The 19,702-nt window shown below is 48.0% G+C and overlaps 1 protein-coding gene across 1 annotated transcript; it reads right to left on the bottom strand.

Annotated features, from left to right (window-relative positions):
- Window positions 1-1,705: 1,705 nt before the first annotated feature.
- REST (RE1 silencing transcription factor) lies at window positions 1,706-18,202 on the bottom strand. Its single transcript, XM_037379097.1, has 4 exons — window positions 18,160-18,202; window positions 15,944-16,854; window positions 10,340-10,423; window positions 1,706-7,263 (listed from the first exon to the last, which is right to left on the bottom strand). The coding sequence occupies exons 2-4, from the start codon at window positions 16,842-16,844 to the stop codon at window positions 5,561-5,563; spliced, it is 2,688 nt and encodes an 895-aa protein (XP_037234994.1). The 5' UTR covers window positions 16,845-16,854; window positions 18,160-18,202; the 3' UTR covers window positions 1,706-5,560.
- Between the last annotated feature and the right edge of the window lie 1,500 nt (window positions 18,203-19,702).

Raw genomic sequence — 19,702 nt, 5'->3', positions numbered from 1 at the left:
ACAAGGCAAAGCCACTTGTGTCAGCATGGCTAAGCTTTAAAAACAAACAAAGCCCAACCACCAAACCAAAATCAGGAACATTTTGGCTCCTTCCGAGCATCAGCAAAGCCTGAATAAGGCAGCTGAATTACAACATGAGCTTGCTCTGACCCCATACAAGCCATCCCCCACTTGAGCTAACTCACTTTTTGGGCACCTCGGTGTGTGGGCAGGAGCTCAAGCTGGCCTGCAAGGTACCACAGAGCCGTGCACTTGTGCTCGGCTTCCCAGTTCTGTAAAAAAAACCCCTTAGCATAAAGCAGTTTCTAAGCATCTTTTCAGCCTAGCAGGTTTTATCCTGGCTGTCTACCAGGAGAAAACGAGCAGGTTTTCTGCCAAAGTGCAAGGAGTTAGTCAAGGCAAAAGATTAGCTGACTACAGGTTTAAGGGAAAATGGTTTCTTAGGTTGCCAACCCACCTGTGTTCTTTCATTTCATTGAGCTTGTCCCCGGAACACCTTGCTGGGGGTGGGGGGCAGCGCTAGCTGGTGGTACAAAGGGCAGGGCCGCCTCCATCGATCCAGTCTGAAATCATTAACTCACCCAGCACGGGCGAGGAGGCACCCAAGTACCCAGACCCTGCCGCCTCCAAGCCATGTGCTCACAGCATCTCCCTCCCAGCCCCTGGGTGGGCTCGGCTACCACCCCCGCTCCGTCCTTACACAGGCTTTACCAAACACTGCATGCATGCTCTCTACAAGACTTCAAGGGGAGCAACCCCAAACTTGTCCCTTGCCCAGGTGACGACAGCCCCTGCCACCCTGCAGCCCTCCAAGGCTGTGTCCCACCGTAGCGCTGCACCCTGCGCTTTGCTGCTGACGAACTGCATGGTCAGAAACCCAAATTCCCACTGACAGACAAAAATGACGGGGGGTGGGGAGAGCATCGCTTATGAGGAAACATTTAATCAGAGAAGACAATAGCTCAATTCTTACACTTCCAGGAGCGTCCCTAATTGTTCAAAGCTGCAGCAGCTGCATATACAATTATCTCCGTAAGTTCATCAAATATTCTTTACCTTGATCCCTGGGCAAATAGGAGTTGTTCTGCGTTAGTAGGAGGGAAGAATGACCAAGCCATAGAATGCAGGTTAGCATCACAGGCTAATACAGCTCAGGTTTTCTAAAAGGTCCAGGCTGGCAGAGATATGAGAAGTCACCCTTGCAGCTATACCAGGCTCCACAGCTCTCAAGATATTTCCAGTCTATACAGTATTGTAGCCGTAGAGATGACAGGTGACATAATTTTTAAAGCTGTTAATTCCCCAAATGAGAAAGCACCACAGACCCTTTTGGAATGCAGGAATAAAATGGAATTAACCCCAAGTTTAAATTCTGCAGCTTCCACCAAGCTGCATTTCTGCCCATCGGGCCCGTCCTGCCAAGTCACAAACAGGTCTGGCATTATGGTTTGAACCTTACCTGTACGCACGCGCCTCCCCCCTTCTGCCCCGACCTCACTGGACAGGGAAACAAATGCAGTCCATTGAAGCAGAACCTACTTCTGGAGTCGCTGATCCCGCCTGCAGTCAGGTCTGTGTGTGCACACACATGGCACATACGTACCGGCTCCACCAGACTGTGCTGGCTGGAGGTCCTGAGCCTGCGCTGCTCCTGCCTTGAGTTACAAATGGTTTGCATAGCCATTAATAAGTGGGAGATAGAAACTGCAAGTTCCTTAATAAAGTTTATTTAATCATAACTATGCTTAGGAAAATACACTTGTAAGGGTTAATATAATGCAATTTAGTTCAACTTTATACTACATTTTGAACAAAAGACTTCTTATACATGTTTTAGGTAAAAACAGGATGTATGATCTGGCTTGTTTTACATCTATTACAAACGTAGAAAAGACTTGTCATGCACTACAGTAGAGAGAGCATGAAAAAAAATTACCTTTGGTTTAATTCAGAGAATACAAGTATTGCACTGAAAAAGCATCAAACATGGTGCAACTAAACATCATAAACATGTTTCCATGCCAGCTTACAAAAGTTAGCTAGTGTAATTTTAGGGGGGGTGGGGAATATATGTACACATAAAACAATTCCATTAGCTATTTGGATTCTGTTAATATTGTACGCACGCCACATATCTACACAACTGACATTCAAGAAAACTCTTGAATTCGATTTAATACCTTTCAGCTACATTAAATCTGTTGAAATCAATTATAACTGTTGATATCAATGGTGTTACCATGTCTTAACTGGCCTGTCAGTTGTTAAACGTTCTTGTTCTTTCAATGACTAAAGTTCCAGACTAGATCATCAAAATCCAGAAATAGCAATTACAACACCACGGATTATTAATACCTACCTACCCACTTCTAGACCATTTCTCAGGGCAGTGACTTTGTATGGATTCATACAGCAAAAGCCCAAAACACTGCGCTGCTCAACAGAGGGCTGTCAGTGTAGGGGTGTCCATGTGCTAATCCTTCCAACCACATACTGGAGGTTGAACACTCATACAGGTATTATTGCCAAGAAAACACAAAAACACTAGCATTGGCAAAACCAACACAAAATAATTTAAGAATATTGAAAAAGACCACACACACACACACACAAAAAAAAAAAAGGCATTGTTTAAAGGGAGCTATACCAATGTAAGACCACCGTATATGGTGGGTTACCTGACCTGCATCCCCCCTCAAATACTCAATATTAGCAATGTCTAACATTTTAGATACACATAACGCATTACATCCTTGCTGCTTTACCATAACATGCTCCCAAACCTTGGTCTTAACCAAACAGAGAATTCCAACACTGTTCTGCACCACCGTTAGGCATTTCAGGACATTGTTCATGGGTCTCAGATAGAAATAATGAACTTTTCTTCTCAATATGTTAATAATTTATTTTCAGTTTCTAATCTTGTGGTAAGAAACACTGCTGAACAGGAGCTGACTGCCGTCTTCAAAGAGTTCTTGTCGGATAAAGCATTGAAACTTTGACCACTTCACGGAAATCTGCAGCAGGGGATCTCAGAGAACCACATCTTTGTTTTTAACTCACAGAGAGAGATTTAGTCAGTTGACACCATTATTTTCATTTAAAAACAAACCAGAAAAATTATCAGGCCAGTCCACAAGTTTATTTGAACACAGCTAAAGTCCTTGAAGTCTCTCACAGGATGGCAAAGGCTCTTTGCAAGGATCTGAAGGGAGCTATAAAAACCTCTACACAGTACTGGAATATCAAGCATCTGCTCACATCGCTCACAAATGGTGGCAACATTTATATATAAAGGAAACAGTATTATGAAGAAAAAAATTACATCTAAGACTATTACAACTGGTTGTTTAGGAAAACAATTCAACTAGGTTTATTTTCTTAATGTTTAACATAAATATAGTTGCAACTTGATCTTCAGTTGACAATGATTGTCACAGCCAAGGTAAGGATTGAACACTATCTAAGCAAACAAAAACTCACTATACATTATACAATTTATTTCTGCCACGAGGGATACCTTCCCTCTCAAATCTTTGGCCTCCTATTACCAATCTCTCCCAAAAGCAGAAGCAACGTAGTATTGTTGCTCGCTATTCATTCAAGGCAGTGGGGTTGTTCGGAGGGGAAGATGCTGCGGGGACACGCAGAGAAGAATAGGGTTTATTCCAAAGCTTACGTTGAGAGTATTTGCCATAAAGTGCTCTGACAAACACTGAGCTCCTCAAATCCACTCTCCAAATAACACCTGCCTCCAGATTTGCTTCTTTGGAGCTGACAACCAGAGAAGCTGCCCCAAACTGCTCCCACTGGAAAGGCGGCTAATGACAGTCAGGAGAATGTAAGATGGGACTGGAGGGTTTTGCTTTTTCCCTGCTGGTTTGGATTTTGTTTACATTTTGGCACTGGTTGACTACAAGCAGTAAGTATACAATCTCTCTTGGGTTTGTGTGTGCCAGAAATTAAATCTGTTTAGAATTAAAAACTCCTGGTATGTCATGTAGACCTGAGATGACAATCTGATCACTTACATGTTTCTCTCTGCATGGAAGCAGGATGATTTTATTAAATACAACTTGAATGAATAAGGAGCAGGAATTCCTACAGTTTTTAATGCCAGGTTTGTTGCTTACCAGTTGATTTATCTTTATCTGTGGTTTTTTGGTGGGTGAGATGTTAGATTTTGATGAACCGTACTTCTGTCACTGCTACTATTTTATTTTGTTTTAAGCTCATGAAAGTTGACTGCCATCCACCACAGAAATGAAAAGGAGAGGGGAAAAAAATAGTCACCTGGGCTTGAGGAATCCATGGACCATTCCCACCGAGAGTGAGTATTTTCCTGTCTGGTGATCCCAAATTATAAATTAGAATTTATTGTTCTGTATGTGTATTCAAAATATCAGAAGTGGCATTTCCATGATAAAACAAATCCTATAAAAGTGTTTAGAAATTGCATTGGTATCCTTTTGCTCAAAAACTATACAATTTTAAAGCCAGTCAAAAATATATAGCCAAGCAGTTCACAATTTCAGCAACTTCATGCAAAACTAATAATACCCCAGGAAAACAAGTAAAATCTGCAGTAAAGAGCATCACAGAAAACTGTCCCATGGTAAGCAACGAATCTGAACGTTTCCAAATAAAAAAAAACCTTACACAAACAAAACCAAACATGCATATATAAAGTGTACACGTACTGCACAAGCGCTATTCCTAAAGGATTAAACTGCATAGGTAAAAATCAAAAACAATGTGCAATATTTTAAGCCCTTAAAGCACAATCAAAAAAAAAAAAGCAGAAATTAAAAATAACAAACTTGCTCCCCCACAACAAAGCCAATTACATATCATAGTCATTAAGATATTAATCAAGACAGAGGTTCTCCAATCAAAAGTTGGAAGGACTACTCCCAGATTTTGGCTCACCATTCACGCTTAGGGGATCTGAAATGTACGTTCACAATTACAATTATCTTAAACAGTTATGTTCATCACTAGCCAACTCTGATTTCTTTTACAAAGTGCTCTTTATGTAATAGAAGCTATCTAGCTATCCTCCTGGTAGAAAAACCATCAAGTAGTTTAACACTTTGAACATCAAGACACATTGAGAAGAACTAAAAAAAAAAAAAAAAAGGTGGTGGGGGAGAAGGGGACAGAGAGAAGAGCTGGCTGCTAGAATAAAAAGCAACTAATGCCAATGGCTCTACAAACATCCAACTTGTGTATTGTTAGCTACAGTCTTCTTCCTAAAACTCAATTTATAAAAGAATTGCATAAGCTAACAGCTAGAAGCTTACACTGACTTTACAGCACACAGTCTCAAACACCCTACCTGCCTTCTCTAATGAAGAGATCCAATAGTTAATGAGTTCACAATTACACAAAAAGTTGTCAAAAATATTTTCAACTTAAAAAAAAACTAATCCAAAAAACAAACCAATGCAGACACTAAAGCAAACTGCTCTTAAAAGAAAAAAAAAATAAATCTACAGTATCTGTACATTAAGCTGTATAAGATCTTACAAAAGAAGATTCCCCCAAACCACAGCTATTTCTACTCCTGCCCTTTTGTTGCTTTCTCAAGGTAATAGACATTGACTAAGTGGCGATTGAGGTGCTTGCTGTATTCACCTTCCTTTTTAAATGAGCGGTCACAAAAAATGCACACATAGTTCTCCCTGGCCACTGTGGTGTCCCCAGCTCCTTGTGACGTCTTTGGACTTGTTTCCTCTTGTACAGAGCGAGCGCCGTTTAACCCCGAGTCATCGCTTCCTTCTGATATGTTGTCACTTATGTCGCTGCCTTCGTGGCTGTGGATGCCCTCGTCCTCATCCATTTCCTGAGATTCACTCACTGCTGTGTTATCCCGAGATGATAAGGCCAGAGCAACCTCAGGGCTTTGCGTACACCCTTCTGGGGGCGCAGGTGCTGGCACGGCATCTCCTGTTGGCTCTGTCGCTGGCAGGCACGTTTTGGTCAGGTCCATCGGGTCTGAGCTACTCACAGTTTCTGCCACGAAGGTTTCCTCCGGCTCCTTCTCAGGCACCAGATCTGGTACCCCATCCATGAGCACATCCAAGCTTTTTTCAGAAGACGCTGCCTCGGAAGATTCCTCAGAGCAAGTGTCTTCCCCTCTCTCTACCTTTCTCTCCTCCTCTTTTTCAACAACAGTGCCTTCGCTCTCTCCTGCTGCAGCAGGCATTTCTTGGTCCTCTACCTCAGCTTCTGTGTTTGCATCCTGAGCTGGCAGACAAAGCTGCCCTGAGTCTTGTACGCAGCTTCCTTTGGGATCGGTGCTCTCCCCCTTGAGAGCATGATCACCATCGTTGTTTAATGCCACTGTGTCAGTGGCATCTTGCTCCTTCTGGTTGCTGCCCTCAGTGTCGGGCTTCACACATCCATCTTCTTCTGTGCTATGACACTCCTCTGGCATCTCCTCTTCCTCGATCTTCTCCTGATCGGGTTTACTGCTTTTCTTAGTGTGCTTATTTTTCAGAGCTTTCTTTTTTCTGTTTTTCTTAAGGCATGAATTTTGCTTTTTAGGCTCCTCCTCTGGTACAGCATCACTTTTCTGAGCTTCCTGACAGTCTCTGGGTTTAGCTTCCACTTTCTTTTTCTTTTTTGTTACTGCTGAGGTATCATTTGCAGGCTCTTGCCTTGAGGAGGTTACTTCAGCCTCTGCCTTTCTTTTGTTCTTCTTTGTTTTACATGTTTTCTCAGTACTTTTCTCAGTTTTAATATCCACCTCCTTGTTTTCTGAAGCTGATTTCCGACTTCTGGTTGTCACCTGGCCTGCAGAAACATTGCTCGTCGGCTTCTTTTCCTTTGCCAAATTATCTTTTTTCTCCACTTTCACAATTTTCTCAGTTTTCTTTGCGGCTGAATCACCTTTTGTTTGTTCCTTCTCTGCTTTGTCATTAATGCTCTCAGAAAAGTCAGCTTCGCTCTTTTTAGTCCGTAGCTTCACCTTTGAAACATCCATGGTGATGTCAGAACAATCGGGATGCCTGGATTTGATGTGATACTGCAGGTTACATTTTTTAGATGCTGCGTAATCACATACAGGACAGAGAAACTGGCGCGGATTGATGTGGAGCTCGACATGCTTTTTGAAATTGCTGCGGTCAGCTGTTTTGTAGTCACAGTGTGGGCAAGTCAGAGGCTTCGGCCCATTGTGAACCTGCCTTGCGTGACGAGTTACTTCGTGCTGGTTTGAGGCCACATAGCTGCACTGATCACATTTGAACGGCTTCTCACCTAAGGAAGGAAGGGCGGAAGGGAATGACGGTGATTATTAAGCATGGGGGGCGGGTGGGTGGGGCAATCACTTCCCGCTAATACAGATACAGGAATATGAAACTCAAAAAGGAAAAAAAAAAAATGATCCATGCGCCTTTAAAATTAGGTGAAGTCAACATAAGAAATCCACAAGTCACAAACACATTCACAAGACACTAAGAACAAAATACAAAAAAGAGAGAAGGGGTGAGGGGTGGGAGGAAGGGGGTCCAAAACCAAACAAGCAGTAACAACGTCACAGGTTCTGGCTATGCATACATACCGGCAGAGATCTCTCTACAGTAATATTAGCAAATGGAATCCATACCCAACTGGTCCATTGAATGCATTGTAGAAAAATGGAAATGTAACATTTGATGAATAGCAGTTTCACACAAACGTTTCAAAAAAGTCCAACTTTACACAGATTTAGCATACTTCAAGTTTGCATTGAAAAGGAAATGAGGGAAAAGAAGCTAGCTAATACCAAAGCATGTGAAAAGGGCACACTGCTCAGATGATCTTTACCTCTGATAATTCAATTCACTCTTATAATGTCTCAAACACGTGACATACTGGTTGCAGGCTACTCTTGGCAAGCCAGCCAGATGCAGTCTAAAGCCATCATGTTACTACTGACATCTGCATTTACAGCTGTGCAATGACTCTTGCAGAAGTGTTCCTGACATGTTCTGCTTAGTACATGCTGCTGCAGCAGAAGTGGCTTTTCATTTACACATCAAAGCAAATAGGAAAAACACTTCTAGCCCAACAACTCAAGTCCAGAAATACCTTGAGAACATCTGTGCATGCGCAGATTCAGTTGAGGAATTTGGGACGCTCCTGAGCTCTGAACCAGCATCTCAAAACTGACCTGCAGAACTAACACGTGCCACTTCCCAAGTACACTGAAAATTGACTCCAGCCCCTTCTGTTCACAGCACAACAGTACTTATCCCAGCCCTGCAACCCACTGCTCCAATACTGCCCGTACTCGTGCTGCTCCTCTGCAGCATGACTCAGGAGACCAGAGCAGCTAGCAGTGAAGATGAAATCACTGTGCCTGCATTGTCTGTTTGTGTTAGCCAGCGTTAGCCACATTACTGATCTGCAATGCCCTCACAAACTCTGTAATTCCTGCTGCCTCCCTGGCAGGAAGGAATGGGGACACTTGCTTAAGACTCCAGATCATTTCACATCTGCCTGCAGCATCTCTTTATTGTTTCAAGAAGGGTTACTCCGATTCCCTATTACCTTCAGCCTATCTTCTTTCCTTCCTTCCTTTTCCCACCCACTTGCTGGTGACATTTTTCACAAGTTAAAGCTTGATGTACTTCACTGCTCATCCTTCTCGCAAGTACGGACCTTTATCAACAGCGTGAGGACAACAGGAACAGCCTCTCTTACATACACACGAACAAGCTGTTCTAACGGCACAGAGCATTCAGAGGTAGATGCAACAGGGTAACTCAAAGGTTCTACGTGAAGAGTTTCTGTCCATCACTTCTACTAAATCCAGGGGTTTTGTTGCACAAGTGGAAAGGACATGTAGCAATACAGCTGTGAATTAGGCTCTAAGCCACTGTTGTTCACTGTCTGACATTTGAAGAAAGCTACAGCACCAGTTTGCCTTAAAAGGCCAGCCTGTAAAGTGCAGAAGTCCAGAAATTGCCACAGAAAAGGTTCTGCTGCCTGGACAATGCAGCAAGACATGCAACAGAAGTTATGATAGCTATTAATAAAACACCCCTGATAGCAAGAGTGCACTCCCACTTCTGTCGGCACAACTCACACCCTCCCTGCCAGACCTTTGAGTCAAGGGCCAAGGGCAGATCCCACTACTCATATGCTTTGGCTTTGAGACTTCATTGCACAGAAAAGGGGAGAGTAAGATGTTCATGAAATGGTTTCCAGGCTCAGTATTGACAAAACCATTTACAAATTCACATTTAGCCCAGAGGTTCAGTGAAAAATTATTTTTGTTTCTGGAAGCAGAATACTTCATTCACAAAATTCTCAAACGAGAATACTGTCATGTCATTTTAAAGCTGGCTATTTTTAATCGGTCCAAACCCTGCCTCCACTATAGTTAAAACTGCCTGCCTTCTGGTTTCAATTAAAAGCCTCATCTGTTGAAACTGAAACAATTACTGCTCAGGAGACTTTCACTACTGTTTCCTGGGATTAGGAATTCACCTAGGTCTGGTCAATTCAGATATTAGCAAACCAAAAGCGCAGGCTGAGATCTACCTGAACTCCCCTGCAAGGGTCACAAAGGACAATGGTACTTGTGTCTGGCATGCCTGTGCTCTTACAACTCACAAAAATGCTATTAATTTATTCTACAAGAGATTTGCAAGAGAGTGAGAGCAGATGTTTGTAACACCAGAACTTACGACCAGTAAGGGGAAATAAAGGCTAGTGAAAATTGCTAATTTGTCTTTTAATGCCACAAGACTGAGTCACTTGTGAACACCCTCTGGGTTTGCTTTTTCTCCTCTGTGCCTCCTTGCCATAAGCAGACACTATTTTACATCTTTCTGTAATACTAAGCAAAAGCTAAGGTTCCCTCAGAACCCCAGCTGAGATGAAATCACAAACATCACAGAGGACACTCTCAGCTGCTCAAAATTTTCCCAGCTTCACTGATTTGAGCAGAGTGATGGCAGCAGAGGGAAGACAAGAATCTGCTCCTATATCATCACAATGTTGTATTTTCTACTAGATTACTAGGACTACTAGGGCAGCCCTGTGAACCTCAGAATACACCTTGGAAAGTAAAAAGGAAAGAAAAAGATATCACTTCTATTACAGACACTTAGGATTTCCTTAGCAGGTAAAGACAACCTTCCATGTTAAAATAGGAGCTAAAGCTCAGATTGTACTGGATGAGATATCTCACAGGGAACCGGGCGGCCTGCTCTAGGTGTCCCTGCTTGAGCAGGCAGGGCTGAACCAGATGACCTCCAGAGATCCCTTCCAACTCCAACCATGCTGTGATTCTGCAAACCACCCCCTTTTTCCCCGAGTCATGCTGCTGCCGCCCCTTACCAACCTGAGTGGGTGCGCATGTGCCTGGTTAAATGGGTCTTCTGAGAGCTGGAATAAGGACACATCGCACATTGATAGGGTCGCTCTCCTGCAAAAACAAACAGCAAATTAGTTACTGAAACACAGCCGATCCCCGAACTTCGTTACTGAGCCATACACGTGAGGCTGTGACAGCTCCCCAAGCTGTATTTGAGGGTACATCATCTCTCACCAAAGGGACACAGCAAGAAGCATATGCCTGAGCTGGACCAGTGCAACGTTGTCTTCCCGCGTGAACGAGGATAGTGAAGAGGAAGAATATAAGAGAGGCACAGCCTCATGTCCATCTGGGGTCAGACAGTAACCTCAGCCAAAAGGTGATGAGGACAGCCACCTTTAGGAAGCCCTAAACCAACAGAACTGACTTTCCTACAGTATTTTCTCCCAGCACTCAAAAGATGCACAAAAGATACAGACCCGATAAGAAACCAGGTATGTTCTTGCTTCATGTAACACCTTAACTGAAACTCCATGTTTCATCTGGATTAAGATAGGAGCAACCATCCACTCAGCATGGACCTGCATTTGCCAGAACACAAGTGCAGATAGAGACTAGGTCTCTCCTTCCAAAGTTTTATTGGCAGAGTAAAATTAGCTTGGAGCATGGAAAAGCATGATGCCCTGCTCAGTGAAACAATGCTGCTAGCAAAAGTTCAAGTGTAGCAGCAACACTTATTTTGACGACTCAAATCCCTCCGCCTGCAGAGTTATTGTTTCTGGAGAACTAATGGAAACTAACCTGTCATAAATTAGGTCTCCACAAGGGACAGTTAGCTTGTGTAACTCTCAGTGTACAATGACACTTGAAAATCCTTTTCAAGTGAAGACAAGCCCCAAATAAAGGCAGACAGTTTTAGAATTACTATCTGTTAGGCAGGTCCAGGTAAGTACCAGGAGTGTTTGCCCCAAACTGCTAGCACAGCTGAGAGATCTAGGTGGCCTTGTCTCCACTGCAAGTTGTAAAAACACTTGTTAGCCTCAGGTGGATACTCCCAACAGAAGAGAGGAGTGAAGCTGGGAAGGGAAAAGTAAGTTACTCAGCTGTAATATTTATTCCAATCACAGTTAGAATTACACTACAGCATTTTGCTGCATCAGTTGAAGCACACAACCAAATGCTCTCCAAATCACCGAGTCCTGGTTGTCAGCAAAAGCCCTGCACACTGGCTACTTGTTCACTTTCCATAGCTCTATCTGCAGCAGCACAGACCTTCATCTACCAATGTGTGATGGGAGGCTCCACTGCTGGCCTTTGCCAAAACAGGAGTAGAAGTGGTCTTTGCAGTGCAGACTAATCCCACGTTTCTTCCTCCCATCAAACATTTAGACTACTGTTCTTGATTAGATCAGCAGTTTAAAGGTAAATTCACCCTAACAACCATAATCCCCCACCCCACCCCCCTACAAGTTAAAACAAGGTGGAAGATTGGTGCAAGGCACATAATAAGATTGTCATGTACAAGGGAAGGGTAGTCCTTTCATTATAAAGAAATTATTTTGTTTTTAAATGACTCCTTACAATCTGAAAATATGCGGCCAAAGGTCCTGGAAATATTCAGTCAGGTCTTCTTCCCATTACCTGAAATTTCCTGTCTTTAAAGTTACCTAAAACCTCAGGAATGTGGAAAAGGCTTTCTTTCAGGTATTTTATATAGGGCACAGCAACAAAATGTACTAGATTTAAAGTATGATGAATGCAATTAATTCAAAATGTGGTTTTGCCCCTTGAGAATTAAATGCCTGACTACATTGTAAGGGCTGTTTTATAAAATGCTGTTCCCCAAAGGATTTTTATTGTAATTTTACAAGCTCATTATATGCAAACAAGCCACCAAAAAAACCTCTCCACAAGACACTTCAATAAGCCCCAACCTAGAAAAAGCTTAAGCAGGCACTTAACTCTATGCAAATGAACAGGCAGACTGACACCAGTGAACAACTTTAAGATCATCTCTCTATAATGCCATTAAAAGTTCTGTCTGCTTGAAATGAAACTGCTTCCACCAGACTTCCAACACAGTGACAAGCAAGAAAGATCCCCTATGACAACCAGAAAAGACAGCCCAAAGCTAGGCACTGAACACCCTGTGACTGCCTGAAGTAGATGTAATTGAAAAATCATCTGCAGGGCTATGTAAATAAGACGTTTTCTAGAAATTGCTTCTAACAAATAAATTGGAAAAAAATAGAGAACAATGCTGCACTGTCCTGCGTATAGTACAGTTCCAGGATCAGCAGTGTGGATGATAGGGTAAATCAAGTCAAATCTTGGTCTAACGTATCTAATGAGCACAAACAAGTCCAGGTAGATCTGTCCCTGCCACAAGGACAGATCTTTCTGCCCCACCAGCCCTGAACATCTGCAGCCACCCCCTCCTGGGCAGCACACAGGCTCTTCCAGATGTAGCTTTCCCAGCTGACAAGCTCATGACCAGCTGCAGGGTCCTGAAACCACCCCTGCCCAAGGTCCCCCATATTTGTCAGCAGCCTGCCACAGGCACAAGGTTATCTTCCATGACAGGGCGGGTTCACAATCACCTGTTTGCCAACAGGGATGCAAACAGCAGGAAAGCAGGTAACTTCTGCCTGCCTTCCCGTGGTCCCGAACAGGCAGAGGATAGGTATTTCTCCCACCAAGCAAGGTACTAGCATGCAACCCTCCCTCCCTGCCCCTGGCCGCAAGCTCCGGCATTTCTATGTGTCCTTAGTCGATTCAGCTCACTAACCAGCAGAAAAATCAACCTGAGGAAGAGGAAAGGAGTATTTTACTGCCATTTTACTGAGCTGAATCAACCAGTCCCAGGATACGGGGAGGAAACTGAGAATGCCTTTCTCCAGCAGCAGCAGAGCATTTGATCCTGTGAAACTGTACTCTGTACAGTCAGTGTTTCAGAAAAATGGATAGCTCAAACACGGCAGAAACCAATTATCTCCAAGGAGGGGTTTTCCCACAGAGAGAAAGTCAGGTGAAGTACAAAAAATAGGAGAGAAATACAAGCATCTATCCAAAATTATTTCACCTATTGGCAATCAGGAAACCAAAGAAACAATTCCAGCTTTCTTCTTAACATTCTGAACCCATAACATAGGAAGAAAATTAAGTTTGTATGACCCCTCCCTTCTCCAACAAATATTTTTCTTAGGATTTAAATGAAAACTATAATCCAAAGATATTTTAGAATCATTCAGGTTTCATAAAATTCAGTACTGTTATATTAACAGTCTGCAAATACTTTTGACTATAAAATCTGTGGGTGGTTTTTTTTTTGTTTTTTAGAAGATTGTTTGGGGGGGTTGTGTATTGTGGATTTGTTTGTGTTTTTTTAAGGCAATTGATTACACATTAATACCATCAGAAACTTCGAGCCTGGCATATAAACATAACTGCCTGTAGCTTATTCATTCTTCTAACACTCTTCCCTTAGCTCTTCTCCACAAAATTAGTGTTACTGGGAAACAAGGCACATTCCTAAATCAGTCTACTAACATACATGAAAGATTTTTATCAAGTGAGAACTGGCTAAAAGATCTTAATTTTTTAGTTAAGAGCTAGCAAAGAAACAACTACCAGGGCAGACTAAAGAATGCTGAAATCATAATCACTCATTTCAGCTTAATTAAAATAATGCAAAGACGTGACAAACCAAAGAACAAGAAACCTCGATGGCACCACTATTTTTAAAGGAGAAAAGAGGAACTGAACAATATCCCACATAATTTAACTTGGTTGAATTTTTTTTTTTAATTTTAATACAGTTCCCTGGTAAATTGGTGAAATGCAGTGATAACAGAGCACTTCCTCAGCAAACATGCTTTTATGGTTAGTTCCTGTAAAACTCAACAAGAACTTCCAGAGATCAGAGTGGGAACCTAAAGCCGTGTACAAACACAAGCAGGGATGAATTTGAAGTCGAGACAAATGTAAAACAGACAGGCACCACAGGATAGGCTTACATTTGGCCAAGAGTTCCCCGTAAGATTTATTTAGGGTTTCCTCCTGTAATTTTGTCAGTTTTACCTGGTCTCTTTCCTGTTATCTCCCACAATACAAACAAAGAAAACAAACCAGAGGATGTAAACCACACCATTTTCCCAACATCTCTCACAATAATCTTCGTTTACTTGTTTGAGGGGAAAGTATTTAGACAGGACTGATTTTTAAACGGATGGTATCCTCTAAACGTGGCTATTGTCAAGAGAAAAAAGTATGCCTTAACGCACTAAAAATCCCAGCAGACCCTCCCAACCCCGTCAAAGCAGATACCAAAGCATGCTGACGAACACAAACTTCTGCACACTTGAGCTCAAGCCCAGCCCTGAGGCAGCCCGAGTGCTGCCCTCCCCTTCCAGACAGCTGCAGACAACCGAACTGAAGCCTCCAAACCATTCATGTCACTGCTGTGACAAAACATGACTTCAAAGGAGAAATTCCCCAGTGTTTCGCTCAGCCAGCACAGCCTACAATAAAGAGGAACCGGGCCAGGTCAGCACGCTAGAAGATGGTTGGCAAGTCTGAGCTCTCCTCAGAAAGCCTCGACAAGGTGGAAAAAGCCTTGACAAGGTGGAAATAAAAAGCTTCTAAGAAGTTGCAAGAAAGGTTTGAACTGCCCTCCAGCTTCCACAAAAGGGATCAGGAGGCAAAGCAAGTGCACCTCACCACCTGAAGAGGTGAGGTGGCTATTAAATCTTCTTCTAGAGAGGAGTCTCAAGTCTGGGTATGCTCCAGGACTCCCCACGTGAGAGGCTGGCGAGGCTCTGATACAAAGCAAGGTACTTCCTAAATCAGCTGTGGCCCCAGCTCGCCAGACGACAACACCACTGGAGGTCCGCCGACTCCGCTTGGTATAAACCAGAGTAGAAGGGGGCCTCACGCTTCCCCCTGAGATTACAAACCGGTGTTAGCAGAAGACAGGAAATCAGGCCAAAGACTCCCTCGAGGGCTTCCTATAGGCCAACAAAAGTTATATGTCTACTTCTGGCTACTGCACTGATGTAGACCTTAGAAAAAATGGGGCCCCTGTACATTAAGAGGAATTAATTCACTGGCAACACTATTCAACTCCTATTCTGACTTTGTAGATGGTGGAGGGCTCCTTTCAGTCTGTGTATCAGCTCTTCCTTCTCTGTAATTACAGCTTAGTAGAGTTTCAGCTCAGTCTGAACATACCATTTCCAAAACTACCCATGGGATTCAGGCGCCTTTTGTCAACCTGCCTGTTTTGTTTTTACAATGCGTTGGGCTTTTGTGTTGTCGACCCTGACAATCATCACAGGCACGCTTTGTCATGCCCCCTTCAAAAAACTGGCTTAAAATTACTAAATGGGATGCTCTTCATCTCCTCTTGGGCCCCTGACACGGAGAGATTTTCTCAGTCCTCAAAGACTGCAGACTGGAGCTCAAACCAAATCCACACTTCCACAAGGCATTAATCTGGTAGCACCAAGAGAGAGCACGAAGCTTTATCGGGGTGGAACAAACTTGGCAAACAGATGACTCTGGGCTTGCTTCATTTATCAGTTTCTCAGTACTCTTTACCACGCTTAAATCAAAGAAGATTAAAAGACTTACCTGTGTGAGTTCGAATATGTTGAATATAATTGTTTTTCCTGTCTGAAAAATAGGAGCATTGTGAGCAGGTATACACTTTCCTGGGAAAATGATTTCTTAGGTGTTTCTTCCAGTGATATTCACTGACGGTAGTGTAAGTGCATATGGTACACTTGTAGACTCTCTCATTTTCCCCTGCTTTGTTGTGGTGCTTCAAGTGAGCCAGATAGTGATCATATCTGTTAGTGTTATAGCCACAACGGTCACAACGGATTGGGCCCTTAGAGAAATCCACTTCTTCTGCAGTGCAAGAATCAGACTCCTTCACCTGGGCTTGCTTTTCTGCGTTTTCTTCCACAAAGAATTTCTTAGCACTGTGAACCCTGATATGATGCACAAACTCTTCTTCAGACTCTGCCTCATACTGGCAAGGCTTACAACGAAACGGCTTGCTCTTCAAGCTCTTACACTTGTCCTCTGTGCTTTCTGGAGTACCCAGCACTTCCAGTGAGACATCTTTGTCCACACTGGGAGCCTTAGGAGGGGGGCAAACAGCTGGACTTTGGGTTTCTGCACAAGGAACGTCAAGAGAGCTTAATTCCACGTTTTCAGGTGCCTCGCGGTCACTCTCCGCAGCCTGGGTATCTTCCATACCCTCTCCATCGCTGTCTGAGAAGTTGCTGTCCCCTACCGTTGTCAGTTCTGCCATTTGTCTCTCTTCCCCAACCAGGTAATCGCAGCAGTTGCCATTGACTTCTCCTGTCAAGGCCACATTTGCCAACATAATAAGCTGAGGAGCTGCCAGCTCAGCTTTGGAAAGGTCGTGTAAGTCATACATGTCATTGGACAATGCCATGCCGATATTAGCGCTGCCAGGAAAGAGGCTGTTGCCACCAGACTGTCCCAGCACTTGAGTTGCCATGGCAGGAACTCTGTTGGAAGACAAAAGGCACACCGCTAAGTACCCCAGTGTGACAGAGAAGCCCCCTCTGCTTCGTGCTACCCAAGCTGCCCTCCAGGTAACACCAGAAAACGAGACCTCCGGGCCGAGGCACCGGGCCGGCAGAGGCAGAACGCGGGGCCGGGTCCTCCCCGCTCCCACAGGCCACGCTCGGCATCGGGGGGGCGGGGGGGTCCCGTTCCTCCCCCACAAGGGCCGTCCAGTTCCGCCCGACGACGGGTGCAGGGCCCCGCCGTGCGGAGGCCAGGTGGGGGGGCGCTGACAGCGGGACCCCACGTCCCTGGTCCCGCAGGGCCCCGGCCGGGCTCCGGGCCGCCCGGCAGCGCTACCCGCTCCCACGGGGCGGCCGGGACCCAGCAGCTCCCGCGGGGCCCGCCATGTCGGACACCGGGGGCGGCGCAGGCGCCCGCGGGTGGGTGCTGAGGCCGTCGGGCCCCTCCGAGGGCCCCCCCCCGACTGCCCAGGGACCCCGCCGGGCCCAAGGCCGCCAACAAAAGGGGGCGGCCCGGCACGGCCGCCGCCCGCTCCCCCCCCGCGGCCCCGGCGCACATCCGCCGGGGGAGGCGGCCGGGGGAGCCGGGCCGGGCCGTGCCCCCGCCGCCGCCGCCGCCCTCCCTGCCAGGCATGCGGCCATTTTCTGCCTGCCCACACAAAGCAGCCCTCCCCGCGCCGCCCCCGGCCCGACCGCCGCCGCCGCCGCCGCCGGGGGGGCCTGGCCGGGCACGACCGGCCCGCCGCTCCCCCTGCCGCCCGCCCCGGGGCCGGGAGGCGAGGCACGGGCTCGGCTTCCTCCTCCCCCCCGCGGCGGGCAGGGCAGGGCAGGGCAGCGGCCCCGGGGCCGGGGCGCGGCGCGGGGGAAGCGGCTCGGTACCGGCAAGGTCACCGCGGCCGCGCCCACCCGGTGCCCGGCGGCGGGAGGGCGAGCGGCGCCCCGGGCCTCCGCCCGGGCCCGAGGCCTGGGGCTGCGCCCGGCCCGGCCCGGCCCGGCCCGGCCGGCGGCGGCGGCGGCATCGCCTTCCGGCGGCGGCGAGGCCCGGCGAGCGCCCCCGCGGCCGGCGCGACGGCAGGCGGCGGCCACGGCTCCTTAGCCGTGGTGCTGATCCCCCCGCGGCGCGGCCCGGCCCGCCCCGCCGGGCCCGGCCACCCCCGCCCGCCCGCCCGCCCGCCCGCCGGCCGCAGATCAGCCCTGGACAGCGCCTCTCGCCCGGCCCGGCCCGGCCCGGCCCAGCTCCCCCCTCCCGCGGGCCCGGGTCCCGCCGGGCCCCGCCGCACTCACCGGCGGCGCGGGGCCGCCCGGCCGCGCGGCTGCTGCGGGGCGCGGGGCGGGGCGCGCGGGGCCGGGCGCGCGCGAGGCGGGGAGGCGCTGCTGGCGGCGGCGGCGCGGCGGGAGGCGCCGCGCATTCCAGCACACAGCGCGCAGCGGCGGCACCGCCCCGCCCCGCCCGCCCCCACCGGCGCCGCGCGCCCCGCCCCGCCCCCGGCCTTCGCCAGGGAGGGAGGGGGCGCGGGGCCTGGCGCGGGCTGGGCCGGGGCCGATGGGGTGACCCGGGAGCGGGGCGGGCCGCGGGGTCACACGGGGGAAGCCCCCACCCCCCGAGGTGCCGGTGGCGGCCCCTGCCCGCGGTGCCGGTTCGTCCCCGGGGCGGATCGCGGCGGGCTGACCGCGGCCGCCTTTGTCCGGCGCGGGGCGGGCAGGGCCGGGCGGCCGCGCCAGGTGCTGCCCCCGGCACCGCCCCCACCCCGCTCCGCCCGGGCGGGCCGCGGCCCTGGCAGCGCGGGGCGGCCGTGGGGCCGCGGGCCTCCCCCGGAGCTCCCCGGCGGCGGGGCCCGCCTCTTTGTTCCGAAACCGGGAAGGAGACCCGGGGCGGCGGGTCCCTGCAGCGGGGCGCGCCAGGAAAGCGGCCGGCCCCGCCGGCGCGCCGGGAGGCTCCGGTCCCCATTGGGGAACCCCGGCGCCCGGGTGGTGCTTTCCCCTCCCGGGCCCGCGCCGGGGTCTGAAGAGTCCCGCTGGGCCCGAGATTCCTCAGGCTGAGCCGACTGGCGCTCCGGAGCCTTTCGGCGGGAGCCCGGTGCTTAACGAACCGGCACCACCGGGAAGTGCACGGAAACCGAAGCCTCCTTGTCCCGTTGGGCAGCTTGAAGCCAGCCTTGCACCGGGCCGCGGGCAGCACACGGGCGGCCTCCCTGGCCGGGGAAAGCTCTCCGGGGCCGGGGAAAGCACAGGAGGGTTTTGTCCTCGGTACGGAAAGCAGTAGAGAATTCAAAGCTTGGCAATGAAGGAGGACAAAGATGTTTTAGCGGATATTTAAAGTGGATATCTCACGAGCATCCCTGCTCTGTTCCTGTTTAGTCCATATCCCGACAGCAATTCCACCTCAGCTGAGCTGCCAATACTCCCAGGCCCCGTGGTGCGTCAAGTCAAGTTGCAGAACATTTTGTGGCTTCTCCCCCGGCTGGCCGAGGGATTTCATACGCCCTTTTCTTCCCCGGGTTTTGAAAACTGGGGGGGTTTGTAGTGGTTGTTCAGTAAAGACCAGCACAGAACACACCGCCCGGGGGCTTTAAGGCCAGGTCGAGGACTTCAGCTTCAAAGCGACTGCACCGTATTTAATTTAATCGAACCGTACAGGTGCCGGGGTCAGGCTGCGAGTACCAGACCGCGGGATGCAGACTACAGCCTGCTAACTCCTCCAGAGGCACTTCGACCCGTGTTTTATCAGAATCCAAGCCCACATAATTACTTTAAATCGCTATTTAGGCAAACGTCAAGGTTTTAAAGCTCGCCCCAAAGCATGACGAGTACAGTGGCAGATGGCGAG

The sequence above is a fragment of the Falco rusticolus genome, chromosome 1 (assembly GCF_015220075.1).
Source record: "Falco rusticolus isolate bFalRus1 chromosome 1, bFalRus1.pri, whole genome shotgun sequence".
NCBI lineage: Eukaryota > Metazoa > Chordata > Aves > Falconiformes > Falconidae > Falco > Falco rusticolus.
This window is presented reverse-complemented; position numbering and strand designations above follow the sequence as displayed.

What these genes read in the sequence shown, in the direction of transcription:
- REST (XM_037379097.1), bottom strand. Translation starts at nt 16,844, where the DNA reads ATGGCAACTCAAGTGCTGGGACAGTCTGGTGGCAACAGCCTCTTTCCT. An exon ending in ACATATTCGAACTCACACAG is followed by an intron (nt 10,424 to 15,943) that starts GTAAGTCTTTTA and finishes TTGTTTTTGCAG; the next exon opens with GAGAGCGACCCTATCAATGT. An exon ending in GCACATGCGCACCCACTCAG is followed by an intron (nt 7,264 to 10,339) that starts GTTGGTAAGGGG and finishes TTCCTTCCTTAG; the next exon opens with GTGAGAAGCCGTTCAAATGT.